Below are 25,442 nucleotides of genomic sequence, written 5' to 3' on the forward strand. Positions count from 1 at the left end.
CAAAAAGTTGAAACTGCAAAATTGATACTGGTCTGTCAACCTTAGGTAAGATAAACCTGGCTAACACTCACAGCAGCAATAGAAGGCTTCTTTCCATCACCAGCAGGTGGATGAGTGACATCGGCTCCCAAAAAGATCACTGGTTGCTGGAACACAGAAGGTCTTAAACACATTTTGAAAAAGGGTTAGATATTTCATTTTTTCAGTATCCATTTATCTGTTTCACACAATTGCAACGTAACTTCAAGTTATTGACAGCACAGAGGAAGTCCTATGTAATCCAAATTTTTTTTTTTTTTTTTTTTTTTTTTTTTTTTGAGACAGAGTCTTGCTCTGTCACCCAGACTGGAGTGCAGTGGCACGATCTCGGCTCACTGCAAGCTCCGCCTCCCAAGTCCATGCCATTCTCCTGCCTTAGCCTCCCAAGTAGCTGGGACTACAGGCGCCCGCCACCACACCCGGCTAATTTTTTGTATTTTTTAGTAGAGATGGGGTTTCACCATGTTAGCCAGGATGGTCTCGATCTCCTGACCCTGTGATCCACCTGCCTTGGCCTCCCAAAGTGCTGGGATTACAGGCATGAGCCACCGCACCTGGCCAATCCAAAGTTTTATTCACAGCAGAATTTTATCTAAAATAGTGGTGCTGGTGGTTGAAAAGGGCTGTATTAATATTAACAGATGCTAGTATTCTCCAACATGGGCACAAAATTATAAACTTCCTTATGATCCACAAATCTTTATCACTCTTTAAAAATCGACTTATATTTTAAACCTATGTAATCTCTCAAGGGAAAAAGGAATCATTACACTTTAGACTGGAAGGGATTTTGGGAATCCACTACTCCCACTCCCTGGCCAAAAGTATAAATTTGAGTAACATATATTCAATGGTCATAAAGGAGATAGGACTTCCTTTTATTTTACTTTATGTTATTATTGTTTTTTTGAGACAGGGTCTCACTGTGTTGCCCAGGCTGGAGTGCAGTGGCGTAATCACAGTTCGCTGCAGCCTTGACTTCCCTGGGCTCAGGTAATCCTCCCACCTCAGCCTCTGGAGTAGCTGGAACGACAGGCGCACGCCACCACACATGGCTAATCTTTCTATTTTTTTGTAGAGATAAAGTTTCACCATGTTGGGCTTGTTGATAAAATTCTTTATTTATCTCATTTACGGATCTCATCTCATATTTAACAGGGGTAGAAAGTAGAGATGGCGTGGAAAAACAGGAAAAGAAGGACTTTTGTGTCAAACAAACATGGGCCAATTCTTATTCTAATGTTTATTTGTGGTGTATAGTTAACTTTTTTGAGGCCTAATTGCTTCAACTATTAAAAGGGAACTTGTTCAATTCTCTGAAAAATGGCCTCTTCCTCAGTGACTTGCACAATAAGCTACCTCCTGTTTCTAGGTCATGTTGTCTCTTACTTCCTAAGAGCTCCAGCTCTAAGAAGGGTGATCTAACAGTAATGTGTTTTCTTACTGACTATAGCAGGAGGGCTGATATGGCTTACTTAATTGACTAATCTGGGCTCCCAGTTCCTTCTCTCCTTCACATTCCAGGTAGGTGAGTAGTCTCATGAAACCAGGTTGAATTTGATTACCAAATAAAGTGAAAATTCTTCAAGCTGGGCTCTCCAGTGAGAAATAAAGCACTGGATACTTTCTGGCTAGGTAAGAGGTACTTTGCATACTAAATGAAAATTTTTGGGGCTCGAGCCTGCTCCCACCCTGTGGAGTGTACTTTCATTTTCAATAAATCTCTGCTTTTGTTGCTTTGCTTCATTCTTTCCTTAAAAAATAAGATAAAATAAAATTGTGGGGGGCATTTTCAGAAGAGAATCTCTGAACCTTGCCAATACAAATTATTTTTTTACCAAAATGTCTACGAATCTCCCACAGTAGGAATTATTAAGGGGGTCTCTTACACAGCCCTTATAGTAGTTAGATATGGTCATATATAGACAAATGAAGATATAAAAATAATATTTTCATAAGCGATTAGCATATCTTACCTTTGATGAGGTACAAGAATATTATTGATCCCTCCGAGTTTAACATTTATCTTTAGGCACAAGTTTGAGAGAGTTTGAGGAGATGTTTTTATTACATTCTTGACTTGAACACATTGTGTAGCCATACCCAAAAGTGTGTCTCCTACACGTTTCACTTCCGCTATGGAATAGATGCAAAACCTCTAGTCAGAAAAAAAGACCTGAAAATAATTTTACATACTGAAAATAAAGCTACTATGTTTCCCCCTTAACATCCATCATTGTATTACAGGATACCAAAAATTATGCCAATACAGTACTAAGGCGATGCTGTTAAAATTGAAAGTATACTGCTTTGAAGACTAGCTTAAGTATTTAGTGACAATTTTTCTAGTTGTTTTCTTCTTTGTATAAAAAGGTATATTTTTGCCATAGCATAACTGCAATAACTGAAAAGCATAAAGTGAAACATGCACATAATCCCTTGTTATCGTTTTATAGTACTCTCTTCCAATAATTTTCTCATTTATATTATTTTAATCTACTTGTAATCACAGTACACTTACAGCTTTCAATCCTATTCTCTTATCTTTAATTTAAAAATTCAGAGGTATTATAGCACAAAGAACAAAAGTCCCCTGTTCCTTTCCTCTCCTCTGCCATTATAACCATCATAAATATTTCGGTGTATATAACTTTTTTTTTTTTTTTGAGAGGATCTCACTCTGTCACCCAGGCTGGAGTGCAGTGGCACGATCATGCATCACTGTAGTCTCGACCTCCTGAGCTAAAGCGATCCTCTTGCCTCAGCCTCCCAAGTGGCCGGAACTACAGGCATGCACCACCACACCAAGCCTTTTTTTTTTTTTTTAAGTAGAGATGAGGGAGGTCTCACCATGGTGCCCAGCCTGGTCTCAAACTCCTAAGCTCAAGTGATCCTCCTGCTCCAGCCTCCCAAAGTGTTGGGATTACAGGCAAGAGCCACTGCACTCAGCCATAACTTCTTTTTTTTTTTTTTTGAGATGGAGTCACATTCTGTCACCCAGAGTAGAGTGCAGTGGCATGATCTCAGCTCACTGCAACCTCTGCCTCCTGGGTTCAAGCAGTTCTCCTACCTCAGCCTCCCGAGTAGCTGGGATTACAGGTGTGCACCACCTCACCTAGCTAATTTCTGTATTTTTATTTATTTTTTGTTTTGTTTTTATTTTTTATTTTTGAGATAGAGTTTCGCCCTTGTTGCCCAGGGCTGGAGTGCAACGGCACAATCTCGGTTCACTGCAACCTCTGCCTTCTGGGTTCAAGCGATTCTCCTGCCTCAGCCTCTTGAAGTAGCTGGGATTACAGGCACCTGCCACCATACCCTGATAATTTTTTTTTTTTTTTTGTATTTTTAGTAGAGATGGAGTTTCACCACATTGGCCAGGCTGGTCTTGAACTCCTGACCTCAGGTGATCCACCCGCCTTGGCCTCCCAAAGTGCTGGGATTACAGGCATGAGCCACTACGCCCAGCCAATTTCTGTATTTTTAGTAGAGATGGGGTCTTGCCATGTTGGCCACGCTGGTTTTGAATGCCTGACCTCAAGTGATCCACCCGTCTTGGCCTCCCAAAATGCTGGGATTACAGGTGTGAGCCACTGCACCCAGCATAACTTCTTATATATAAAAAACATAGAAAAATGGGTGCAATGTCTCACACCTGTAATCCCAGCACTTTGGTAGGCTGAGGCGGATCGCTTGAGCCCAGGAGTTAGAGACCAGCTTAGGCAACAAATCAAGACCCCATCCCTGCCAAATTTTTTTTTTAATTAGCCAGGCATGATGGTATGTGCTTTTAGTTCTAGCTACTCAGGAGGCTGAGGCAAGAGGATTGCATGGGCCCAGGAGATGGAGGCTGCAGTGAACTATGATCGTGTCATTGCACTCCAGTCTGGGTGACAGAGTGAGACCTTGCCTTAAAAAAAAGGACAAATGACAATACACATTTCTCTAAAGAAGATAAACAGAAAAATGACCCATAAGCACATGAAAAGATGCCCAACGTCTCTAATCATTTAGGAAAATGCAAAATCAAAAACATTATGAGATACCACTTCACACCCATTAGGATGGCTACTATCAAAAAGCCAGAGAATAACAAACATTGGGGCAAGGATGTGGAGAAACTGGAACTCCTGTGCGCTGTTGGTGGGCATGTAAAATGGTGCAGCCACTGTGGAAAACACTGTGGAGGTTCCTCAGAAAATTAAAAATAGAATTACCATATGATGCAGCAATGCCATTTATTAGATGTATACCCAGAATAGCTGAAAACAGGGTTGTGAAGAGATATTTGTACACCTATGTTCATAGCAGCATTACTCATGATAGCTAAAGTGTAGAAGCAACCCAAGTGTCCATCAACAGAAGAATAAACAAGATGTGGTGTATACACACACACACACACACACACACACACACACACACACACACATATACAAACAATGGAATATTATTTGGCCCGAAAAAGGAAGAAAATTCTGACATATAGTACAACATGGATGAACCTTGAGGATATCATGCCAAAAGCCAAATATTGTAGGACTCATGTACATAAGGAAACTAGAATAGTCAAATTCATGGAAGCGGAAAGTAGAACAGTGCTTTCCAGGGGTTACGTGAGGTTTAATGGATATTAAAGTTATTGGTTAATGGATAAAGAGTTTCAGTTTGGGATGATGGAAAAAAGTTCTGGAAATGGATAGTGATGATGGCTGCACAACATGTGAATGTTCTTAATGTCAGAATGTAAGAATTCCAGAATGACTTAGTACTTGAAATTATGTGAGTGAATGATTTGCAAGTAAACATTAAATCATTATGTGGCTCAAAAAAAAAATGAAGGAGAAATAAAGATTTTCTTGAACAAATAAAAACAGGGTATTTGTTGCTGGTAGAAATGCTTGGCAAGAAATATTAAAAGAATTTTCCAGAGAGAAGGAAAATGATACAGATCAGAAATCATAAATGAAGGAAAAGCAGGGTACAGTGTGGGTCATGCCTGTAGTACCAGCTACTGGGGAGGCTGAGGTGGGTAGAGTACTTGAGCCCAGGAGTTTGGGGCTGCAGTGCACTATGGTCATGCCTGACAATAGCCACTGACCAGCATGGGCAACATAGCAAGACCTGTCTCTAAAAAACAAAACAAAACAAAAGTAAGGAGGAAGGTTGAAGGTCAGCAAATAAATAAAGGTAAAATAAAATCTTGTATTTTCATATTCTTAATTGAGCTAATAGATGATTATTTGTTCAAAATAGTAATAGCAACAGTGCATTGGGTAGTTATAGCTTATGGATAAGTGAAATAAATGACAGAAATATAAGGTACAGAAGGGAAAAATTGGGAGTATTCTGTTACAAGGTATCTCTATACTATCTAAGAAGTGGTATAATGTTACCCAAAAGTAGACTCAGATTAGTTGTAAATATATATTAAAAAGTCTAGGGAAAACACTACAAAAATTTTTAAAGGAAGTCTAACTGATATGTTAAAAGAGAATGAAAAATAGAATTAGACAAAATGCTCAATTAAAACCAGGAGGGGCCAGGAGCAGTGGCACATGCCTGTAATCCCAGCATTGGGAGGCTGAGGCGGGAGGATCACTTGAGGCCAGGAGTTCGAGACCAGCCCAGGCATGTTTACAGTTTTGATGAAAAAGGTAATATCAATTTATACTACCATCAGCAACGTATTAATACACTGCATACTCACAAGCACTAGGTATTATAATATTTGCTAATTTAGCAGCACAAAATTTTTCCCTTTATTGATTTGTACTTTTCTTCTCTCTCTCTTTTTTTTTTTTTTTTTTTTTTTGAGAAAGGGTCTCGCTCTGTTGCCCAGGCTGCTGGAGTGCAGTGGCATGATCTTGGCTCACTGCAACCTCCACCTACTGGCTCAAGTGATCTTCCTATCTCAGCCTCCCAAGTAGCTAGGACCACAGATGTGTACTACCATGCCTGGCTAATTTTTCTTTTTTGCAGATATGAGGTTTCGCCATGTTGCTCAGACTAGTCTTAAATTCCTGAACTCAAGCAATCTGCCCACCTTGGCTTCTCAAAATGCTGGGATTACAGGCATAAGCCACTGCATCTGGCCTGTATTTTTCTTTAACTATGAACAAAAACAAACTTTTTATCATATATTTACTTGCTTTGTTTTTACTAAATTTCAGTTTATATTCTTTTCTCATTAATCTAAAAAAAGAAGGTTTTTATTTAACTAATAATAAACTATTTGTTTATTGTTTCTATTTGCTACAAATATTTTCCACACTCTATTGGTTTTCTTTTCATTTTAGTACATCCGTGACATGTAGGAAATTTAGGGGCCAGGTGCAGTGGCTCATGCCTGTAATCCCAGCACTTTGGGAGGCTGAGGTGGGCAGATCACCTGAGGTCAGGAGTTTGAGACCACCCTGGCCAACATGGTGAAACCCTGTCTCTACTAAAAATACAAAAATCAGCCAGGCATGGTGGCACGCGCCTATAGACCCAGCTACTAGGGAGGCTGAGGCAGAAGAACAGCTTGAACCTGGGAGGTGGAGGTTGCAGTGAGCTGAGATCATGCCACTGCACTCCAGCCTGGGCAACAGAGGGAGACTCTGTCTCAAAAAAAAAAAAAAAAAAGGGCTGGGCATGGTGGCTCACGCCTGTAGTCCCAGCACTTTGGGAGGCTGAGGCGGGAGGATCACAAGGTCATGAGATTGAGACCATCCTGGCTAACACGGTGAAACCCTGTCTCTACTAAAAAATACAAAAAAATTAGCTGGACATGGTGGCAGGTGCTTGTAGTCCCAGCTACTCAGGAGGCTGAGGCAGGAGAACGGCGTGAACCCAGGAGGCAGAGCTTGCAGTGAGCCGAGATCGCACCACTGCACTCCAACCTGGGCGACAGAGCGAGACTCTCTCTCAAAAAAAAAAAAAAAAAAAAAAAAAAGAAAGAGAAAATTTAATGTTTACTCAGTACTCAGTCAAATCTGACAATTTTCTTTTGTGATTTCTTCTATTATTTCTAAACCTACATGATTTTACCCCGTTCAGTGGTTTGAAAATTATATTTTCTTTGTATTTTTCTACGATTCAATGATTTATATTTAGCTTATTAATCTCACAAAATTTTGTTTATAATAATAGTTAACATTGACTGTTTACTATATGACAGGTGCTATTCTAGGCCCTTTACATATGTAGACTCAGTTAATCCTTACAACAACCCTATATATGGATTAGGTATTATTAGTATCCCCGGGTATGTGTGCTATATATCAAGGAAGTATAACTGATACACTAAAAGAGGAAAGAAAATAGAATCATATAAAATGCTCAATTAAAACCAGAAAGAGGCTAGGCGCAGTGGCTCACACCTGTAATCCCTGCACTTTGGGAGCCCAAGGTTTAAGGATTGCTTGAGCCCAGGAGTTTGAGACCAACCCGAGAAACATAGTGAGATCCTGTCTCTACAAAAAAATAAATAGACTAGTTCAACCATTGTGGAAGTCAGTGTGGTGACTCCTCAGGGATCTAGAACTAGAAATACCATTTGACCCAGCCATCCCATTACTGGGTATATACCCAAAGGACTATAAATCATGCTGCTATAAAGACACATGCACACGTATGTTTATTGCGGCATTATTCACAATAGCAAAGACTTGGAACCAACCCAAATGTCCAACAATGATAGACTGGATTAAGAAAATGTGGCACATATACACCATGGAATACTATGCAGCCATAAAAAATGATGAGTTCATGTCCTCTGTAGGGACATGGATGAAATTGGAAATCATCATTCTCAGTAAACTATTGCAAGAACAAAAAACCAAACACCGCATATTCTCACTTATAGGTGGGAAGTGAACAATGAGAACACATGGACACAGGAAGGGGAACATCACACTCTGGGGACTGTTGTGGGGTGGGGGGGGGAGGGATAGCATTGGGAGATAAACCTAATGCTAGATAACGAGTTAGTGTGTGCAGCGCACCAGCATGGCACATGTATACACATGTAACTAAACTGCACATTGTGCACATGTACCCTAAAACTTAAAGTATAATAAAAATAAATAAATAAATAAATACAAACAAAAAAAATAAAAAAATAAAAAATTAGTCCAGTGTGGTGGCACATGCCTGTAGTTCCAGCTACTTGGGAGGCCGAGGAAGGAGGATTGCTTGAGCCCAAGAGGTCAAGGCTGCAGTAAGCCATGATTGCACCACTGCACTCCAGCCTGAAAGAGTGAGTGAGATCCTATCCCATGCATACACACCACATACATACATAAATATTGTCCCAATTCCAGAGATGAGGAAACTAAGGGCTAGTGTGATTAAGTAATTCAGCCAAATCACACAGGTAGTAGAACCGGCAGTACCTGAATATTGAGCAACACAGTTTAATTTGATAGCCTGTGCTTTTAACCACTACATTATACTGATACTCAAATTATCTCAATGCCATTTTTATTCAATAATTCTTTCTTTAGCCATTGTTATGTGATGCCTCTTTTCACTACTGAAACTCTTTTTTTTTTTTTTTTTGAGACGGACTTTCGCTCTGTCGCCCAGGCTGGAGTGCAGCGGTGCGATCTCGGCTCACTGCAAGCTCCGCCTCCTGGGTTCACGCCATTCTCCTGCCTCAGCCTCCTGAGTGGCTGGGACCACAGGCGCCCACCACCACGCCCAGCTAATTTTTTGCATTTTTAGTAGAGATGGGGTTTCACCGTGTTAGCCAGGATGGTCTCGATCTCCTGACCTCGTGATCCACCCACCTCTGCCTCCCAAAGTGCTGGGATTACAGGCGTGAGCCACCACGCCCAGCCCGGAAACTCTTTTTACAATGTCTCATCTTGGACTATTTAGTTTGCTATATTAATTTGTCTTCAAGTAATAATACATGGTTTTAAATACTGTATCATAAAATATATTTTAATATTTGAAAGTTTTAGGATATGTTTCAGTATAATCCTAAAAGGACATCAAGTACTTGAGGAAAAATGCAGTCTTAAGATATCCTTACCATACACTGGTGTCTTCCCTGGCAGGATGACGATAATAAGCTGTAGGCCAGAATATGTGTTCTTGAGATGCCGGAACATGGGCTCTACGCTGTCTGCCCCCTGTGCATATTTGCAGAAGCATGGCTGGCCCTGGATGGGCATCCCTGCATCCTTAGAAATCTTACGCAGCTGGTCTGTGAAACCCCTAGAAGGAGAAACCACTAAATATAAAACCTTTGTCTAGTCATGAATTCCTACAAAGTAGTAATGGGAAGTTTGGGAAGGGAATGGAAGGATGAAGCAAAGATTTGTGTGCTTCATATATGAGAGGTCACCAGACTACTGATGTTAAGCACAATGGTCTGTCAGTAATCCATTTTGCAAATGAAGAACATTCTATACAGTTATAGGGCATTCTGTAGTTTACAAGGAGCATTACTAATAGTATATGCTGGTTAAGAGCTCAGCTCTAGAGTTAGTATGGAGAGTTCCATTCCCAGTTCTGCTACATACTACTATAAAATTTTAGGCACTTACTTCAGTTTTCCTCATCTGTAAAAGGATTGCTTCAACTATAGGGTTGGTGTGAAGATTAAATGAGATCATATATGTAAAGCACTTAGCACACCATCCAGGACCATGGTAAAAACTTGATACATTTTAGCTATTGTATATTTTCTAATTTGATCTCACAAGATTCATAAGAAAGAGGCACGGCAGGTATTATTCCTGTTTTACAGATCAGAAAACAGTTTCATAGACATTACATATTTGGCCAAAGTTCAAATGATTAGACAAATGGTAGAGCCAGAATTTCTATAGTATTACCTATCTCACACTAGGATAGCAGGAAAGATTATGCCCTCAGAGGATTTTTTTAAAATATAAAAACAAAATTTAAAAACAGATGAGGCTGGGTGCAGTGCCTCACACCTATAATCCCAGCAATTTGGGAGGCTGAGGCAGGAGGATCACTTGAGGTCAGGAGTTCGAGACCAGCTTGGCCAACATGGCGAAAACCCATATCTACTAAAAATACGAAACTAGTCTGGTGTGGTGGCAGGCACCTGTAGTCCCTGCTCCTTGGGAGGCTGAGGCAGGAGAATCACTTGAATCTGGGAAGCGGAGGTTGCAGTGAGCTAAGATTATGCCACTGCACTCCAGCCTAGGTGACAGAGTGAGACTCTTGTCTCCAAATAAACAAACAGATGAGGCAGGCAGCATTTTAATGTACTTTGATTTACACTGAAAAACCCCCAAAACCAATTTCTTTTTTTTTTTTTTTGAGGTGGAGTCTCACTCTGTTGCCCAGGCTGGAGTGCAGTGATACAATCACAACTCACTCCTGCAGCCTCAACTTCCCAGGCTCAAATGATCTTCCCACCTGAGCTTCTCAAGTAGCTGGGATTATAGCCATGTGCCACCGCGCCTGGCTAATTTTTGTATTTTTAGTAGAGATGGGGTTTCACCATGTTGGTCAGGCTGGTCTTGAACTCCTGACCTCAGGCCATCCACCCACCTCGGCCTCCCAAAGTGCTGGGATTACAGGCATGAGCCACTGCTCCCGGCCACCAATTTCATATTTATAGAAAATTTTGAATTCAGTATAAATAAGCAATAATGAGCAACAATCGCTTCACTGGTTTTTAAAACAATTGAGGTCCTAAGTCAAGGATCTGAGTGATCTTTGCCCAAAACACTCTGATTCCTTCAGGATAGAGATGAAGTTTCTCCTATTCCTTATCGGTGCTTAATTAAAGAAGTATGAAATTGAGTATTTTCACTTAGCCTAACAAGAGCCACAAGCCCAGTGATTCTGAGACATCTATTCAAGCTGCGAATAACAAATATAAAATGAAAAATAAAAAAGCTCAAGTTTGAAAAACATTGGAAATGGTTTTGTTTTGTTTTTTTTTTTTTTTGGCCTTTCAAGGCCAAATAAGATAATCATAGCATTGTAATAAGACATCCTTGTGACATTTCACTTGAAAGCAGGGGGATAAAAACTCTGGAGGAAAAAAATACATTAAGTGATCATTAAAGCATCCATTTAGAGATTTGGGATTAATAAAAAGGGATGAACAGAATTAAATAGAAAAAAATTTTATTTCTCATATTCTAATTTCTTCTTGCCATGAAGAAGGCAAGGCAAATTCTGAAATGGCCTGAGGTAAACTGGTCTCTGTATCACTCAAGAATGTTTCATTGTTGACATACTTTATATAAGTAGAGATTTAAATTAGATAAGGATCATTTCTTCAAGAAAATTAGATTCCAGAGGGATGATACATTTACAAAATCATTATAATACAATTGTATTTTGCACAAAAACTGACAAGCACAAATAGAGAGGATACTGATGGGTAGAGATAGGAAGGAGGCATTCTCAGTAAAGGGCAGCATGAGTGGAAACAGGTAAAAAAGGCCAGGGAGATAGAAGGAATACAATGCTTCAGTTTCTTTGGCCAGAATATATGAAAATGGAGTAATGATAAAGGACTTAAGAGACTGGTGAAAGATATGAAATGTCATACTGATTTTACGCTTGAACCTGGGAGGCGGAGGTTGCAGTGAGCCGAGATCACGCCATTGCACTCCAGCCTGGATGACAGAGTGAGACTCTGTCTCAATAAAATAAAGAAATAAATGTCATACTAATTTTGAATGTCACTCTTAGTCAAAGAGAAGACTAAACATTTCAGAGTAGGTTTAGTCACAAATAGAGGTGGTGTTCTTTCATGACAGCCGAATTTCTCAAACAAGCGTGACAGCAGAAACCCCTGAGACTGTGTCAGAATCCCAAAGGAGAGCAGATAGATAATGAAAAGGAAAAGAAGCCAGAAAACGTAAACTAAAGAACCAGAAGGCAAGAGAGGAGGATGTCAAGAAGGTCGGCAGAGTGCGGTGGCTCACACCTATGATCCCAGCACTTTGGGAGGCCAAGGCAGGAGGACTGCTTAAGTCCAGGAGTTCAAGACCAGTCTAGGCAACATAGTGAGATCCTATCTATACAAAAAAACAAAATTAGCTGGGCATGGTGGCATATGCCTGTAGTCCCAGCTGCTTAGGAAGCTCAGGTGGGAGGATCGTTTGAGCCTGGGAAGTTAAGGCTGCGGTGAGTTGTGATTGTATCACTGCACTCCAGCCTGGGCAACAGAGTGAGATCCCATCTCAAAAAAAAAAAGGAGTCAGTCAAATTTTGAGAAAAATAATGGCTAAGAAGACACCATTGAACTTGCTAAGCATAAAGGTACAGGAAATCTTCCAGGAATCAGTTTTAGCAGAGCACTACGATTTCAAGGGAGGGGAGAGAATGGAGGTCTGGAAGCCTAAGAGATTGTTAGGTAATGTGAAAATTGCTGATTAAAAAGAAACTGAACTGAAGATTTTTGCACACTTAGAAGTTGAAGGACAGAATCTGAAGAAGAGAGAAAAAGTGGTGGAGATGAAAGGCAAATTTTGGAAAGTAAGGAAATTGAAACAAGGAGTTTAACCACTCCTTCAACATCCTCAACAGAAAAATAAGGATCTTAGTTAATCCTCACCTGGTAGGTAGTGTTACATTAAGTTTCACCTAAAGCTGTCTCGTTACATTTTTAAAGTTTGGCCTAAAGGTTACTCTGTACATAGTGAATGGTAATCTCCGGACGTGTAAACAAGCTGTAACCTATTCTTGTACCAATTGCTGAGTTTCAGCCAATAAAAGGCAGCCAACTATTGAAACCATGTTCAAATAAGGTAAGTATCAAGCTGTAAGCAATCCAGCTGTTTCTGTACTTCACTTTCATTTTCTGTACATCACTTTCCTTTTTCTGTCCATAAGTCTTCAACCATGTGGTAGTGCCAGAGTCTCTTTGAACCTATTCTGGTTCTAAGGGCTGCCTGATTTGTGAATCACTGTTTCCTCAATTAAACTCTGTTAAATTTAATTTGTCTAGTTTTTCTTTTAACAGATGGTGTCAGAAGTGGGATCCGAAGTAGAGCCTCTAGCAATCCCCAGAAGCACTGAGTGACGAAGCATGGTACCAGTCAGACTCGCTGTGTCCATTCCTCTCTTGCAGCAACTGGGGATTGTGGGTAAGCTCTCAGATTCTGAAGCTCCATGGATTTGTGTTTTGAGTTATCTGAATTTGTTTGAGCAAATTTTAAAATCTGAAATGGGTTCAGAAGTCATGACAGAAACTGGACCAGGTCCAGAATGAGACTGGATCTGATAATTAACTGACTTGGATTCAGTTAGAGGCCTTGGATGTTTAACTGAGTCAGGAAGAAACTGGCAGTTAATGGCAAATAAGAAGGTGTGAACTTTGGCTTTTGGAAATTCACAGAGATTTTTGTGCTCTATGTCTATGCCCTTTGTTTCTCTTTTTTTTTTTGTTTTGTTTTTTTTGTTTTTTGTTTTTGAGACGGAGTCTCACTGTTGTTGCCTGGGCTGGAGTGCAATGGAGCGATCTTGGCTCACTGCAACCTCTGCTTCCCAGGTTCCAGCAATTCTCCTGACTCTGCCTCCCGAGTAGCTGAGATTACAGGTGCCCACCACCAGGCCCGGCTAATTTTTGTATTTTTGGTAGAGATGGGGTTTCACCATGTTGGCCAGGCTGGTCTCGAACTCCTGACCTCAGGTAATCCACCCGCCTTGGCCTCCCAAAGTGCTGGGATTACAGTCGTGAGCCACTGCGCCCAGCCTATGCCCTTTGTTTCTTTTTCTTGTGTGTTTAGGCAGGGAAAAATCATTGGCTGATCAATGGGATCTGACAGCCAAAGCCAAGATTCAAGGGAAAATGGGATCCTTAATTTCTGAAGAACTGAGTATTCTACCTTACAGCTATGCCTAGCTATACACTCATAAATGTTAGGACCCTAAAGCAGCAAACACTTACTGAAATGGTGAAATCTCACTTTATGTAATTTAAAATTATAGTAGAACATTCAAAATGAATAATACTGCACTTTAAGAAGTCTATTTACAAATGAGGGCTCTAGGTTCATGCCTATAATCCTAGTACTTTGGGTGGCCGAAGCAGGAGGATCACTTGAGTCCAGGAGTTTGAAACTAGCCTGGGCAACATAGTGAGATTTTGTCTCTACAAAAAAAGAAAAAAAGTTAGCAGAGCATAGTGGCAAGTCCCTGTGGTCCCAGCCACTTGGGAGGCTGACATAGGAGGATCACTTAAGCCTGAGAGGCTGAGGCTGCAGTGAGCCATGGTCACGCCACTGCACTCCAGCCTGGGCAAAACAGTGAGGCCCTATGTCAAAAAAAAAAAAAAAAAAAAAAGGGCCCCAACTTAGTTTCATCCAAGGATGCGGATGCCTATTAATGTGCAGAAGCTTCTAATAAGATTTCAATATTTTTATTCCCTCTTTTAAAAGATTTTCTATAAAAGGCAAATAAAAAGCTTCAGTAACAGCAAAATATTTTTGTTCACCTTTTGAGTAAACTGCACACAAAAAAAGAGAGAGGAAAGAAGGAGAGATAGATTCTGTATCATATTGTCTTTTTCAGGTCTGTTGACTAGAAAATTGAGTCTCCTCTCTATCAAATAATAAAGGTTTTGCTTTTTAAAAACCTTTTAATGATCACCTTGGCTAAATGAATGACTTATTTCACAGTGACCTGTGATCCTATTTGGGCCAAGTGTTTTCAATCTTTGACATATTGGACAAGCTTCCCCAAATCACATTTCAAATTCAAAATTAAGTCTTTTTTTGACCTCAAATTAACTTTGGGATGTTACAGAGGTCCCCTACAACAGTCAAAAGAGATAATAAACAGGCTTATTTTATACGTAAAATTACATGAGAAACAGTGTCAAATAAGAAGTGATGTTTAAACTTCATCGAGTTATATTTTTATAAATATTAATATATATTCCAAAATTGTATAAGATTATGAAAATTCTCATGTATCTCAGTATATGTTATCAGACATAATTATGGTTATTACGTTAAACTATTGTAGGCCACAGAAATAACCAAATTTCCTTCTCAATGTGTCTTTATGACCATTTAAAGTCATTTCCACAGTTAATTACTTAATTCTAAAGCAGTTTCTAATATTAGGTTGGTGCAAAAGTAATTGCGGTTTCTGCTGTTCACAGTAATGGCGGCTGGGCGCAGTGGTTCACTCCTGTAATCCTAGCATTTTGGGAGGCTGAGGTGGGCAGATCACAAGGTCAGGAGTTCGAGACCAGCCTGGCCAACATGATGAAACCCCATCTCAACTAAAAATACAAAAAATTAGCCAGGCATGGTGGCACACACCTGTAATACCAGCTACTCGAGAGGCTGAGGCAGGAGAACTGCTTGACCCTGGAAGGCAGAGGTTGTAATGAGCCGAGATTGTGCCACTGCATTCCAGCCTGGGTGACAGAACGAGACTCTGTCTCTAAATAAATAAATAAATACATAAATAAAGTAATGGCAGGCTGGGTGCAAGTGGCTCACCCCTGTAATCCCAGCACTTTGGGAGGCCAAGGTTGGTAGACCACTTGAGGTCAGGAGTTCGAGACTAGTCTGGCCAACAAGATGAAACCCATCTCTACTAAAAATACAAAAAAATTAGCAAGGCATGGTGGCATGCGCCTGTAGTCCCAGCTACTCGGGAATCTGAGGCAGGAGAATCGTTTGAACCAGGAAGGAGGAGGTTGCAGTGAGCCGAGATAGCACCACTGCACTCCAGCTTGGATGACAGAGCGAGATTCTGTCTCAATAAATAAATAAATAAATAAATAAATAAATAAATGGCAGTTATTAAAAATAACTTCACAAGCAAATAAAATCCTATTTTGTCTTCAAGGAGGTTCATGGAAAAGATGAAATGGACCTTGGTAAGCACTCCTGAAGATAGGTTTCTGGTAACTTTAGGATCATATCGTTTGGACTGAGTAAGAATTACCAGAACCACATTGAAGAGACAGAGTGATATATAAAACTGCTAACTCAAGCAGCACAAGAATTAAATGAATACCAAGAAAATACTTGGCCAGATTTTCATGCTAACTCAGTCAGTACTGAAACTATTAAGATACATAATTTGAATGAACTCCATGGTCCAGGTCAAACTACCTATGATAACCCATCTAATAAACAGTGCTGTGCACCTCCATTGGAGAAAGAAAATTGCTATGTAAGAGGATACAATTCCAGTGTTAAGCATGGACTCATGGAGAGAGACTGGACAGTCGGCTGCCTGCTCCTTCCTGAGTCCTTAAAACTTCCATTACTAGAAGCTGTATTCCATGATTCATCAAGGAAGAGATAAAATGTATATACTGGCCGGGCATGGTGGCTCACACCTGTAATCCCAGCACTTTGGGAGGCCAAGGTGGGCTGATCACCTGAGGTCAGGAGTTTTAGACCACCTGGGCCAACACGGTGAAAGCCTGTCTCTACTTAAAAAATACAAAAAATTAGCTGGGTGTGGTGGCAGGTACCTGCAATCCCAGCTACTTGGGAGGCTGAGGCACAAGAATTGCTTGAACCCGGGAGGTGGAGGTTGCAGTGAGCCGAGATCGCACCACTGCACTCGAGCCTGGGTGACAGAGTGAGACTATGTCTCAAAACAAACAAACAAACAAACAAACACCTTATATATATATTGGTGGTGTGACTGTTCTAAATTGCTAAAATGGTTTATGACCAATGTGTAGTTTGTCAAACCCATAATCTTGAGAAGACAACCAAAACTTCAGGTACCTTTCTGCTACATCTGAACACTTTACAGAGGGATTTCATTCAATTGTGATTTTCAGTGCATATTTTCTGGTTGTACAGGAGCTTTCTCATACAAGTGGGCTGATGCTATAACAGTAGCTAAAAGGTTATTAGGAAATGTGTTTCTCTCATAGACATTGCTGAAGAAATCTCCAGTGATAGAGATACTTGCCTCACTGGACTGGCTGTAAAACAGTTAAAATAAGGTATTACAGATATAAGAGCATTAGGCAAAACTAACTGAATAATCTGGATTGTCTTGGTCAAAGATGTTTCAGATTGATGACAAACAGATCCACTTCCATGGGAAAACAAAAGTTGAACCCTTATGAAATAGTCACTGGAAGGCTTATGCTCCTAATAACAGAACCTTCTGTATCTTATGCTCCTAAACTTTAACGTGACTAAATGCTGCAAGGCTGTAATGTATTATGCCAAAGTGTATTTTCACCAGGTAAAGAAAGCTTTTCATGGACCACTGACTCAGGACAAGCAAACCCTTCATGATACAGAATTCAGAGGCTGGATCTTTTGGAAACACATCAGAGAAAGACTCCCCCTGTCACCCACACTGCAGCGAAACTTCAGGACCCTGAAGCTTGGGTTTGTAATCTTACAACTTAGAAAGGCCCACCCAGACTCTTGGAACCACACACCCATCAGAGGGAGAACTTAAGGTAAAGCTAACGAGGTAAGTTTCTCCCGAGAAGCAGATGGCCTCCTAGATGTGGACAGATTTTCCAAGATTGTGGATCAAGACTTCTCTGCTATCATGAGGCTTTTGGCTCTCAATTTTTTCCAAGTTCATGCCTGTTATGAACAACTAAACTGAAAAAGGGGTCTCTTGTGTACACTCACAAGGTATACTTTTATTTGTGAAGGATAAAAAAAACCTCATATTGGCCAGGTGTGGTGGCTCATGCCTGTAATCCCAGCACTTTGGGAGGCCAAGGTGGGTGAATCACGAGGTCAGGAGATCGAGACCATCCTGGCCAACAGGGTGAAACCCCATCTCTACTAAAATACAAAAAATTAGCCAGGCATGGTGGCACATGCCTGTAGTCCCAGCTACTCAAGAGGCTGAGGCAGGGGAATTGCTTGAACCCGGGAGATGGAGGTTGCAGTGAGCCAAGATCACAGCCTGGCGACAGAGCAAGACTCCGTCTCAAAACAAAAACCAAAAAACAAAAAAAACAAAAACCCTCACACACAGAGAAGTTTACGCCTTGATAGAGGGAAGATGAAGGGCCAATGTGGGTGAGAAATTGTAATGGTACCTTTTTTGCTTCATAATCAGTCAGAAACAGAGCACTGGTCAACTCCTCTTAACCTACATCATAATTTAAAGAGAAAATTGTCGGCCAGGCATGGTGGCTCACAACTGTAATCTCAGCAGTTTGGGAGGCCGAGGTGGGCAGATCACGAGGTCAAGAGATGGAGACCATCCTGGCTAATGTGGTGAAACCCCGCTCTACTAAAAATACAAAAAATTAGTTGGGCGTGGTGGTACGTGCCTGTTCTACTTGGGAGGCTGAGGCAGGACAATTGTTTGATCCCGGGAGGCAGAGGCTGCAGTGAGCCGAGATCACGCCACTGCACTCCAGCCTGGGTGACAGAGCGAGACTCCATCTCAAAAAAAAAAAGAGAACATTGTCAATACAGGTTAAAGAGAATAGTGCCAGGAGGCCTTCACTCTTCTGGATGGGCATTATTTGTTAGTTTATTTTTCTATGGTGTGTTTTTTTCTTTTTGGAGATAGGGTCTGGCTCTGCTGCCCAGGCTGGGATGCAGTGGCGTGATCTCGGCTCACTGCAACCTCTGCCTCCTGGGCTCAAGCAATCCTCCCACTTCAGCCTCCTGAGTAGCTTGGACCACAGGCGTGCACCACTGTGCTCAGATTATTTTTGAATTTTCAGTAGAGACAGGGTTTTGCCATGTTGCCTAGGCTGGTCTTGAACTCCTGAGCTCAAGCAATCTGCCCACCTCAGCCTCCCAAAGTGATTGCAGATTACAGGTGTGAGCCACTGCGCCTGGCCTATGGTTTGGAGTTAATGAGGCAATGATTAGAAATTTATCTCTCTAAATTTTCTAGCCTATTAGAAATTTATAGGCTCTTTAGCAGATTCTACTGCAAAGACTATGGTTATACAAGAGACTTTAAATTATCTTGCTAAAGTTGTGCTAGATAATAGAATTGCTCTAGATTACTCACTGGCTAAACAGAAGTATCTGTGCAGCTGCTGCTACTTCTTATTGAACATGGAGGAATACATTGGATATTAACAGATTCAGTCGTAGGGGATTAACAAACAGGGTGCTTGGTTGAAACAAGTAGACTCTTATTCTAGCTTATTCTTCGATCTATTTGATTTTAGGTGGCTTGGTTCATGGGGACCTTGGCTAAGGAGCATACTCCAAACTCTTAGGGTTATTCTCCTGAGAGTCATAATAGTAGTCTCCCTGGGATACTATATTCTCTCAAAAGTTTTAAGTGTTTGCATATGGCCATCTGTAGGATGTCAAATGGTCTCTCTTGAATTGGAACAGAAACTCAAAAGAAATGCGTGAGCATGAGGAACACCATACTTATGAATGACGTACTGAGACCAGAAACCCAAAATCTTGGTAACAGAGTGGTGCTAAGGTCCTAAGTTTTGGTCACACTCTTACCTAAGTGAGGACCTAACCAAAAGGGAGGAATTTTTAAACAAAATTGTGGGAGGCCATTGTTTTGGACTAAGCTCATGCATGAGGCCCCAACAGAACATACCAAACCAAAATGGAGTCACTCATGCTAAGTGTGAGACAATTACACTGAAACATTAAAGAAAGAGATAGATCCTAAAATAGACCAGGTTTTGTTTTTCTCCTGAAAACAGGAAATTTCAGCACAAGGAGGTCCCCTCTACTCTTACCCTTAGGAAAAAGTAACCTGAAGTCCTTGTTCCCATTTTACAAAACCCATTGTTCTGCTATTTCCCAGTGGGATTTGAGACCAAATAAGTAAGTTTATGATGGTGACTGACATCAATGCCAATCCATTAAAAAAAAAAAAATTGGGGGGATAGATCAAAGGGGATAACTGTTAAATTAAGTTTTGCCTAAAGCTACCTCCTTACATCTTTTAAGTTCAGCCTAGAGGTTTCTCTGAACATCGTAAACTGTAACCTAGGCCAGGCGCAGTGGCTCACGCCTGTAATCCCAGCACTTTGGGAAGCTGAGGCAGGCAGATCACCTCAGGTCAGGAGTTTGAGACCAGCCTGGCCAACAGAGTGAAACCCCATCTCTACTAAAAATACAAAAATTAGCCGGGCATAGTAGTGCAGGCCTGTAGTCCCAGATACTCTAGAGGCTGAGGCAGGAGAACCGCTTGAACCTGAGAGGTGGAGGTTGCAGTGAGCCGAGATCACGCCACTGCACTCCAGCCTGGGTAACAGAGCAAGACTCTGTCTCAAAACAAAAACAAAAAACTATAACCTAACTGGATGGGTAAATAGTGGATAAGCTACTTGTGTACCAAACACTGAGTTTTAGCCAATCAATTACAGCTAACTGTTCAAATCATCTTCAAATAAGGCAAATGCCAAGCTGTAACCAATCCATCTGTTTCTGTACTTCATTTCCATATTCTGTATGCCACTTTCCTTTTTCTGTCCATAAATCTTCTTCAACCATGCGGCTGCTGGAAGTCTCTCTGAACCTGTTCTTGTTCCAGGAGCTGCCTGATTTGCAAATCATTCTTTGCTCAATTATAAACTCTGTTAAATTTTATTTGTCTGAAGTTTTTATTTTAACAGAAGATATGATTAGCTCTATTTTACAAAGGTGAACATTGAAGAATAATGAGATTAAATAAATTATCCATGGTAATAAATCCAGGTAGTGGCAAATCTGGGAATTATACCTAAACTGTCATCGAAAGACAATGATGCTTGCTGCTACCATCACACAAAAAGTAGTTGTGATATTGTGAAATATGCATTTGTTGGCCATTCCCATTTCCTAGCAGACAACTCCTAAAATCCTTAGAAACTCCTAAGTGTTATCTTTTTTATATGATACTGATTGCCTAACGGCTGGTAGCCTATAGGTAGCTTCAGGATGGGGTCTGGTCACCGGAAAGGCAAGGCAGGATTAGAGGGCTGGGACTTTCAGCCCCACATCCCCAACCTCCAAGGAGGTGAAAGGGGCCGAAGGTTAAGTTGATAACTAATGGCTAACAGTTTAATCAATGAGGCCTATGTAATGAAGCATCCATAAAAATCCAAAAGGATGGGGTTTGGAGAGCTTCTGGCCAGCTGAACACACAAAGGTTCCTGGAGGGTGGTGTACCCAGGGATGGCATGGAAACTCCACACTCCATCCCCATACCTCGCCCTATGGATATCTTTACTGCATCCTTTGGAATATCTTTTATAATAAAACAGTAAACATAGTAAGTGTTTCCCTAGTTCTGTGAGCTGCTCTATCAGATGAATCTATCTTGAAGAGGGGGTCATGGGAACCCATGACCAGAGGCCTGGACTTGCTACTGGCATCTGAAGCAGAGTGCAGCCTTGTGGGAGTGAACCCTGAATCTGTGGAATCTGATGCTATCTCCAGGAAGATAGTGTAACAACTGAATTGGAGGACACCCAGCTGGTGTCCACTGCAGAACTGATTGTTTGCTTGGTGTGTGGGGAAACCCTCCCCACATTTAGTCACAAGAGTGTTCTGTGTTGATTGCTGTGGTGTGAGAGCAGAGAAAAAACATGGTTTGAGCTTGTGTTTTTTCCATTCACAGTAGTCTATAAGGATGTCTAGTAGAATGAATCAAGGAATTTACTATGACTAACAAATTTTTTCACCAAACTATTGAGAAGTTTTTTTTTTTTTTTTTTTTGGAGACAGAGTCTCACTCTGTTGCCCAGGCTGGAGTGCAGTGGCACAATCTCGGCTCACTACAAGCTCTACCTCCTGGGTTCATGCCATTCTCTTGCTTCAGCCTCCCGAGTAGCTGAGACTACAGGCGCCCACCACCACGCCTGGCTAATTTTTTGTATTTTTAGTACAGACGGGGTTTCACCATGTTAGCCAGGATGGTCTCGATCTCCTGACCTTGTGATCCACCCACCCTGGCCTCCCAAAGTGCTGGGATTACAGGTGTGAGCCACTGTGCCTGGTCAATAAGAAATATTTTTAAAGGTTCAGTGACTAGGCCAGGCACAGTGGCTCATGCCTGTAATCCCAGCACCTTGGGGGGCCAAGGCGGGCAGATCACCTGAGGTCAGGAGTTTGAGACCAGCCTGGCCAACATGGTGAAACCCAATCTCTACTAAAAATACAAAATTAGCTGGGCGTGGTGGCACACACCTGTAATCCCAGCTACTCGGGAGGCTGAGGCAGGAGAATCGCTTGAGCCTGGGAGGTGGAGGTTGCAGTGAGCTGGGATCACGCCACTACACTTCAGCCTGGGTGACAGAGTGAGACTCTGTCTCAAAAAAAAAAAAAATGGTTTAGTGATTACATATACTTCATATTAAGGCAACATCTGTTAGAACATTAGATGAGTAATTTAAAGTCTAAACACAAAAAAGTCCCAAAGCCAAGGTAATGACATGCCTTACTTCAATATTTCTTCTCTGCACTGCCTCTGTGTGGCAAAACAAGCAATAGCCCACATTTTGATTTCAACTCCTGTGTGGAATTGTTTCCCTCGCATGTCCCATACTCCGTGGCTCGGTGTTGCTACTGTCCGATTCTACACGAGGAGAAAAAAATAACATGGTGAAAAAGAACAAAAATTTTCAATAAACAGAAAGTAAACATTTCAAATCGCTGAATTGAAATATTTCTGATATGCCTTTCTCTTCATACTTACAGACAATATGTGTATGATTAAAACATTAACAAGAGACTTTACCCGTCCTCCATACTGGAGCATAGGTGCTGGAAGTACGCGTCCAGTTACATGAGCCATTTCATCCCGAACTTTAAATTGAAACTCCTGAACAAATGGATCTGTTTCATAATTTGCACTTCTTACCTAAAAATAGAAAAAGTTTGTAGTTACTCTCAAAATTCCCCCAAATCCCCTACTTTAATGCATTAGAACCCTCTTTTTTTTCTTCACTGTGTCCATAATATATTTTCCAACAGGTCTAATCAATGGTGCTCTAACTACAGAACAGCGAATCTTAACCTGGGGACCATGGGTCATGAATGGACTGTAGAAATTCTGTGACCTCCTGGTAATTTATACAAAATTTGTATGTATGCATTAGGTTGAATAATACATTTCGGCCTGGCATGGTAGTTCATGCCTGTGATCTCAGCATTTTGGGAGGCCAAGCTGGAGGATTGCTCAAGCCCAGAAGCTTGAAACTAGCCTGGGCAACATAGTGAGACCCTGTCTCTACAAAAAAATTTAAAAATTAGGCTGGGCGTGGTGGCTCACATCTGTAATTCCAGCACTTTGGGAGGCTGAGGTGGGAGAACTGCTTGAGCTCAGGAGCTCAAGACCAACCTGAGCAACAAAGCAAGACCTCATCTCTACAAAAAATTAAAAAGAATTAGCCAGGTGTGGTGCTGTGTGCCTGTGGTCCCAGGTATTTGGGAGGCTGAGGTGAGAGAATCGCTTGAGCCTGGGAGCTCAAGGCTGCAGTGGGCTGTGATTGCACCACTGTACTCCAGCCTGGGGGTCAGAGCAAGACCCTGTCTCAAAAGAAAAAAAAAATCCATGAAAATGATAATAAAACTTTTTTTTTTTTTTAAAGAGATGGAGTCTTGCTATGTTATTCAGGCTGGCCTTGAACTCCTGGGCTCAAGCCATCTTCCTCTCTCAGCCTCCTAGATAGCTGGGAACATAGGCATGCACCACTATGTACTACCCAGCTGAAAATGGTAATTTTGTATGATTGAATCTAATATGCTTTTGGATGGAGAAAGAAATATCTCACCTAAAAAGAGGTTAAGAACCTCTGACTATGGGAGATCTGGATACATTCTATTAAAATTTATTTTGTGTAGAGTTTGATAGGAAATATTAAAAATCTTAAGGCTTTTAAAAATTATTTGATTTATAATTTATATAAAATTTACTTGACTATTTTCAGTGCCATATTATAAAATTTATTTAATGGAATACACTTAAAGACAGATAAGAAAGCCAGTATGAGTCACAGGTTATAATTTTTATATATTCCCATACATATAATCAAAGAACTTCAGGTAATTCAGTGTTGAATCTCACTGAAATTCATGCTTAAAGCATGCTGCTATATAGAATCTCTCCACAATAAGCAGGAAAAGTCATTTTCTTTTCTTTTTCTTTTTCTTTTTTTTTTTTTTTTTTTTTTGAGACAGGGTCTTGCTCTATCATCCAGTGGTGCAACCACAGCTCACTGCAACTTCAATCTCCTGGGGCCCAAGCGATCCTCCCACCCCAGCCTCCTGAGTAGCTGGGACTATAGGTGCATGCCACATACCTGGCTAATTAACATTTTTTTTTGTAGAGATGGGGTCTCACTATGTTGCCTAGGCTGGTCTTGAACTCCTGGGCTCAACTGATAGTCCTGCCTCGGCCTCCCAAAGTGATGGGGTTACAGGTGTAAGCCCCATTTTCTAAATTAGGCACCAATGGGGCATCTCTTTCAATCTTATTTGCCATTCATTTCTGTACTTCAGTGTATCCTGTAATAAGGTTACAGCGAATAACGACGACTATACTATAACAACTAATATACTATGACTTGCTGCATGATGTACTTGGTGCTAAGTGCTTAATGATACATTTTCACAAGTATTTTATAGCTACAAAAACAGTTCTTTTATAATCTGTATTTTACAGAGGATACAACTAAAGCTCAGTAAAGTAAAATGATTGCCAAAAACCACACAGCTAAGTAAGTGATGTAGACAGAACGTGAAACCATGTATATTCTGATTCTAGAGTGTCTACTCTTAATCACTGCATTATCTTTCCAGATACTATAAATATAATAATAGTAACAGTAACAGTAAGTAAGTGGAGAAGCCAGACTTCCAACCCAGGGTTGTTAGACTCCAAAGTCTGTTTTATTTTTTTTAAACTACCATATGATACTTTCTGAACAGTTAAGCTGTAATAAATGAATTAGAACAGTGAGTTATTGAGACTTTTATAGACAAAGTAAGAGGTCTTAGTCTCTGATTTTGAGAGTTTTTAAAATCTTATAGTAGAATTAGAGAAAAATCCAAGATGAAAACCAGCATATATTTTCCTAATTAAATATCATGTAATAACTTTCTTTGACTCTTTACAGAAGAGTCAATAAGGAAAAAAAAAAAGTATTTTTTCTGCAGTTGGCTTACCAAATAAAAGAGCCAGTTTTTGCCAAAGGTGAAATTACTAAGGTTAAAAAATAAATTAAAAGAGCCAGTTTTGCATCCCTATTTTCAATAATCTTTAAAATTGCTTTTGGAAGTATTATTAAGTTGTTTTGGGAAATATTCATATTTCCAGATTTTTTTCTCTTTGCTTGGGCAGTTAAAATGGTATTCGAGAACAGAGCCAGATAAGATTCAGATGCCCTTTAATCTTGAGTTTTGCCTTATTCTATGAGTTTTATAAAGCAGTATTGGTAACGCCTTCCTTCCCCTCATTTAGAACAATGAGACAGCACAGAGACCTTACGTGGTTAAAGCTATCTTCTATTTCCTTTCTTTCTTTTCTTT

General features: G+C 40.6%; 1 protein-coding gene across 10 annotated transcripts in view; it reads right to left on the bottom strand.

Annotated features, from left to right (window-relative positions):
- The window catches only part of AGO3 (argonaute RISC catalytic component 3), a 132,510-nt gene that overhangs the window by 26,809 nt on the left and 80,259 nt on the right, over positions 1 to 25,442 (bottom strand). For all 10 annotated transcript variants that reach the window (XM_054665731.2, XM_063782732.1, XM_016959123.4 and 7 more), the window contains 5 exons: positions 22,651 to 22,773; positions 22,355 to 22,488; positions 9,056 to 9,240; positions 2,016 to 2,175; positions 72 to 162 (listed from right to left, as the gene is read on the bottom strand). In XM_054665731.2, the coding sequence (XP_054521706.1) occupies positions 72 to 162; positions 2,016 to 2,175; positions 9,056 to 9,240; positions 22,355 to 22,488; positions 22,651 to 22,773 (693 nt within the window). The remainder of the gene's footprint in view (positions 1 to 71; positions 163 to 2,015; positions 2,176 to 9,055; positions 9,241 to 22,354; positions 22,489 to 22,650; positions 22,774 to 25,442) is intronic.

The sequence above is a fragment of the Pan troglodytes genome, chromosome 1 (genome assembly GCF_028858775.2).
Source record: "Pan troglodytes isolate AG18354 chromosome 1, NHGRI_mPanTro3-v2.0_pri, whole genome shotgun sequence".
Taxonomy (NCBI): Eukaryota; Metazoa; Chordata; class Mammalia; order Primates; family Hominidae; genus Pan; species Pan troglodytes.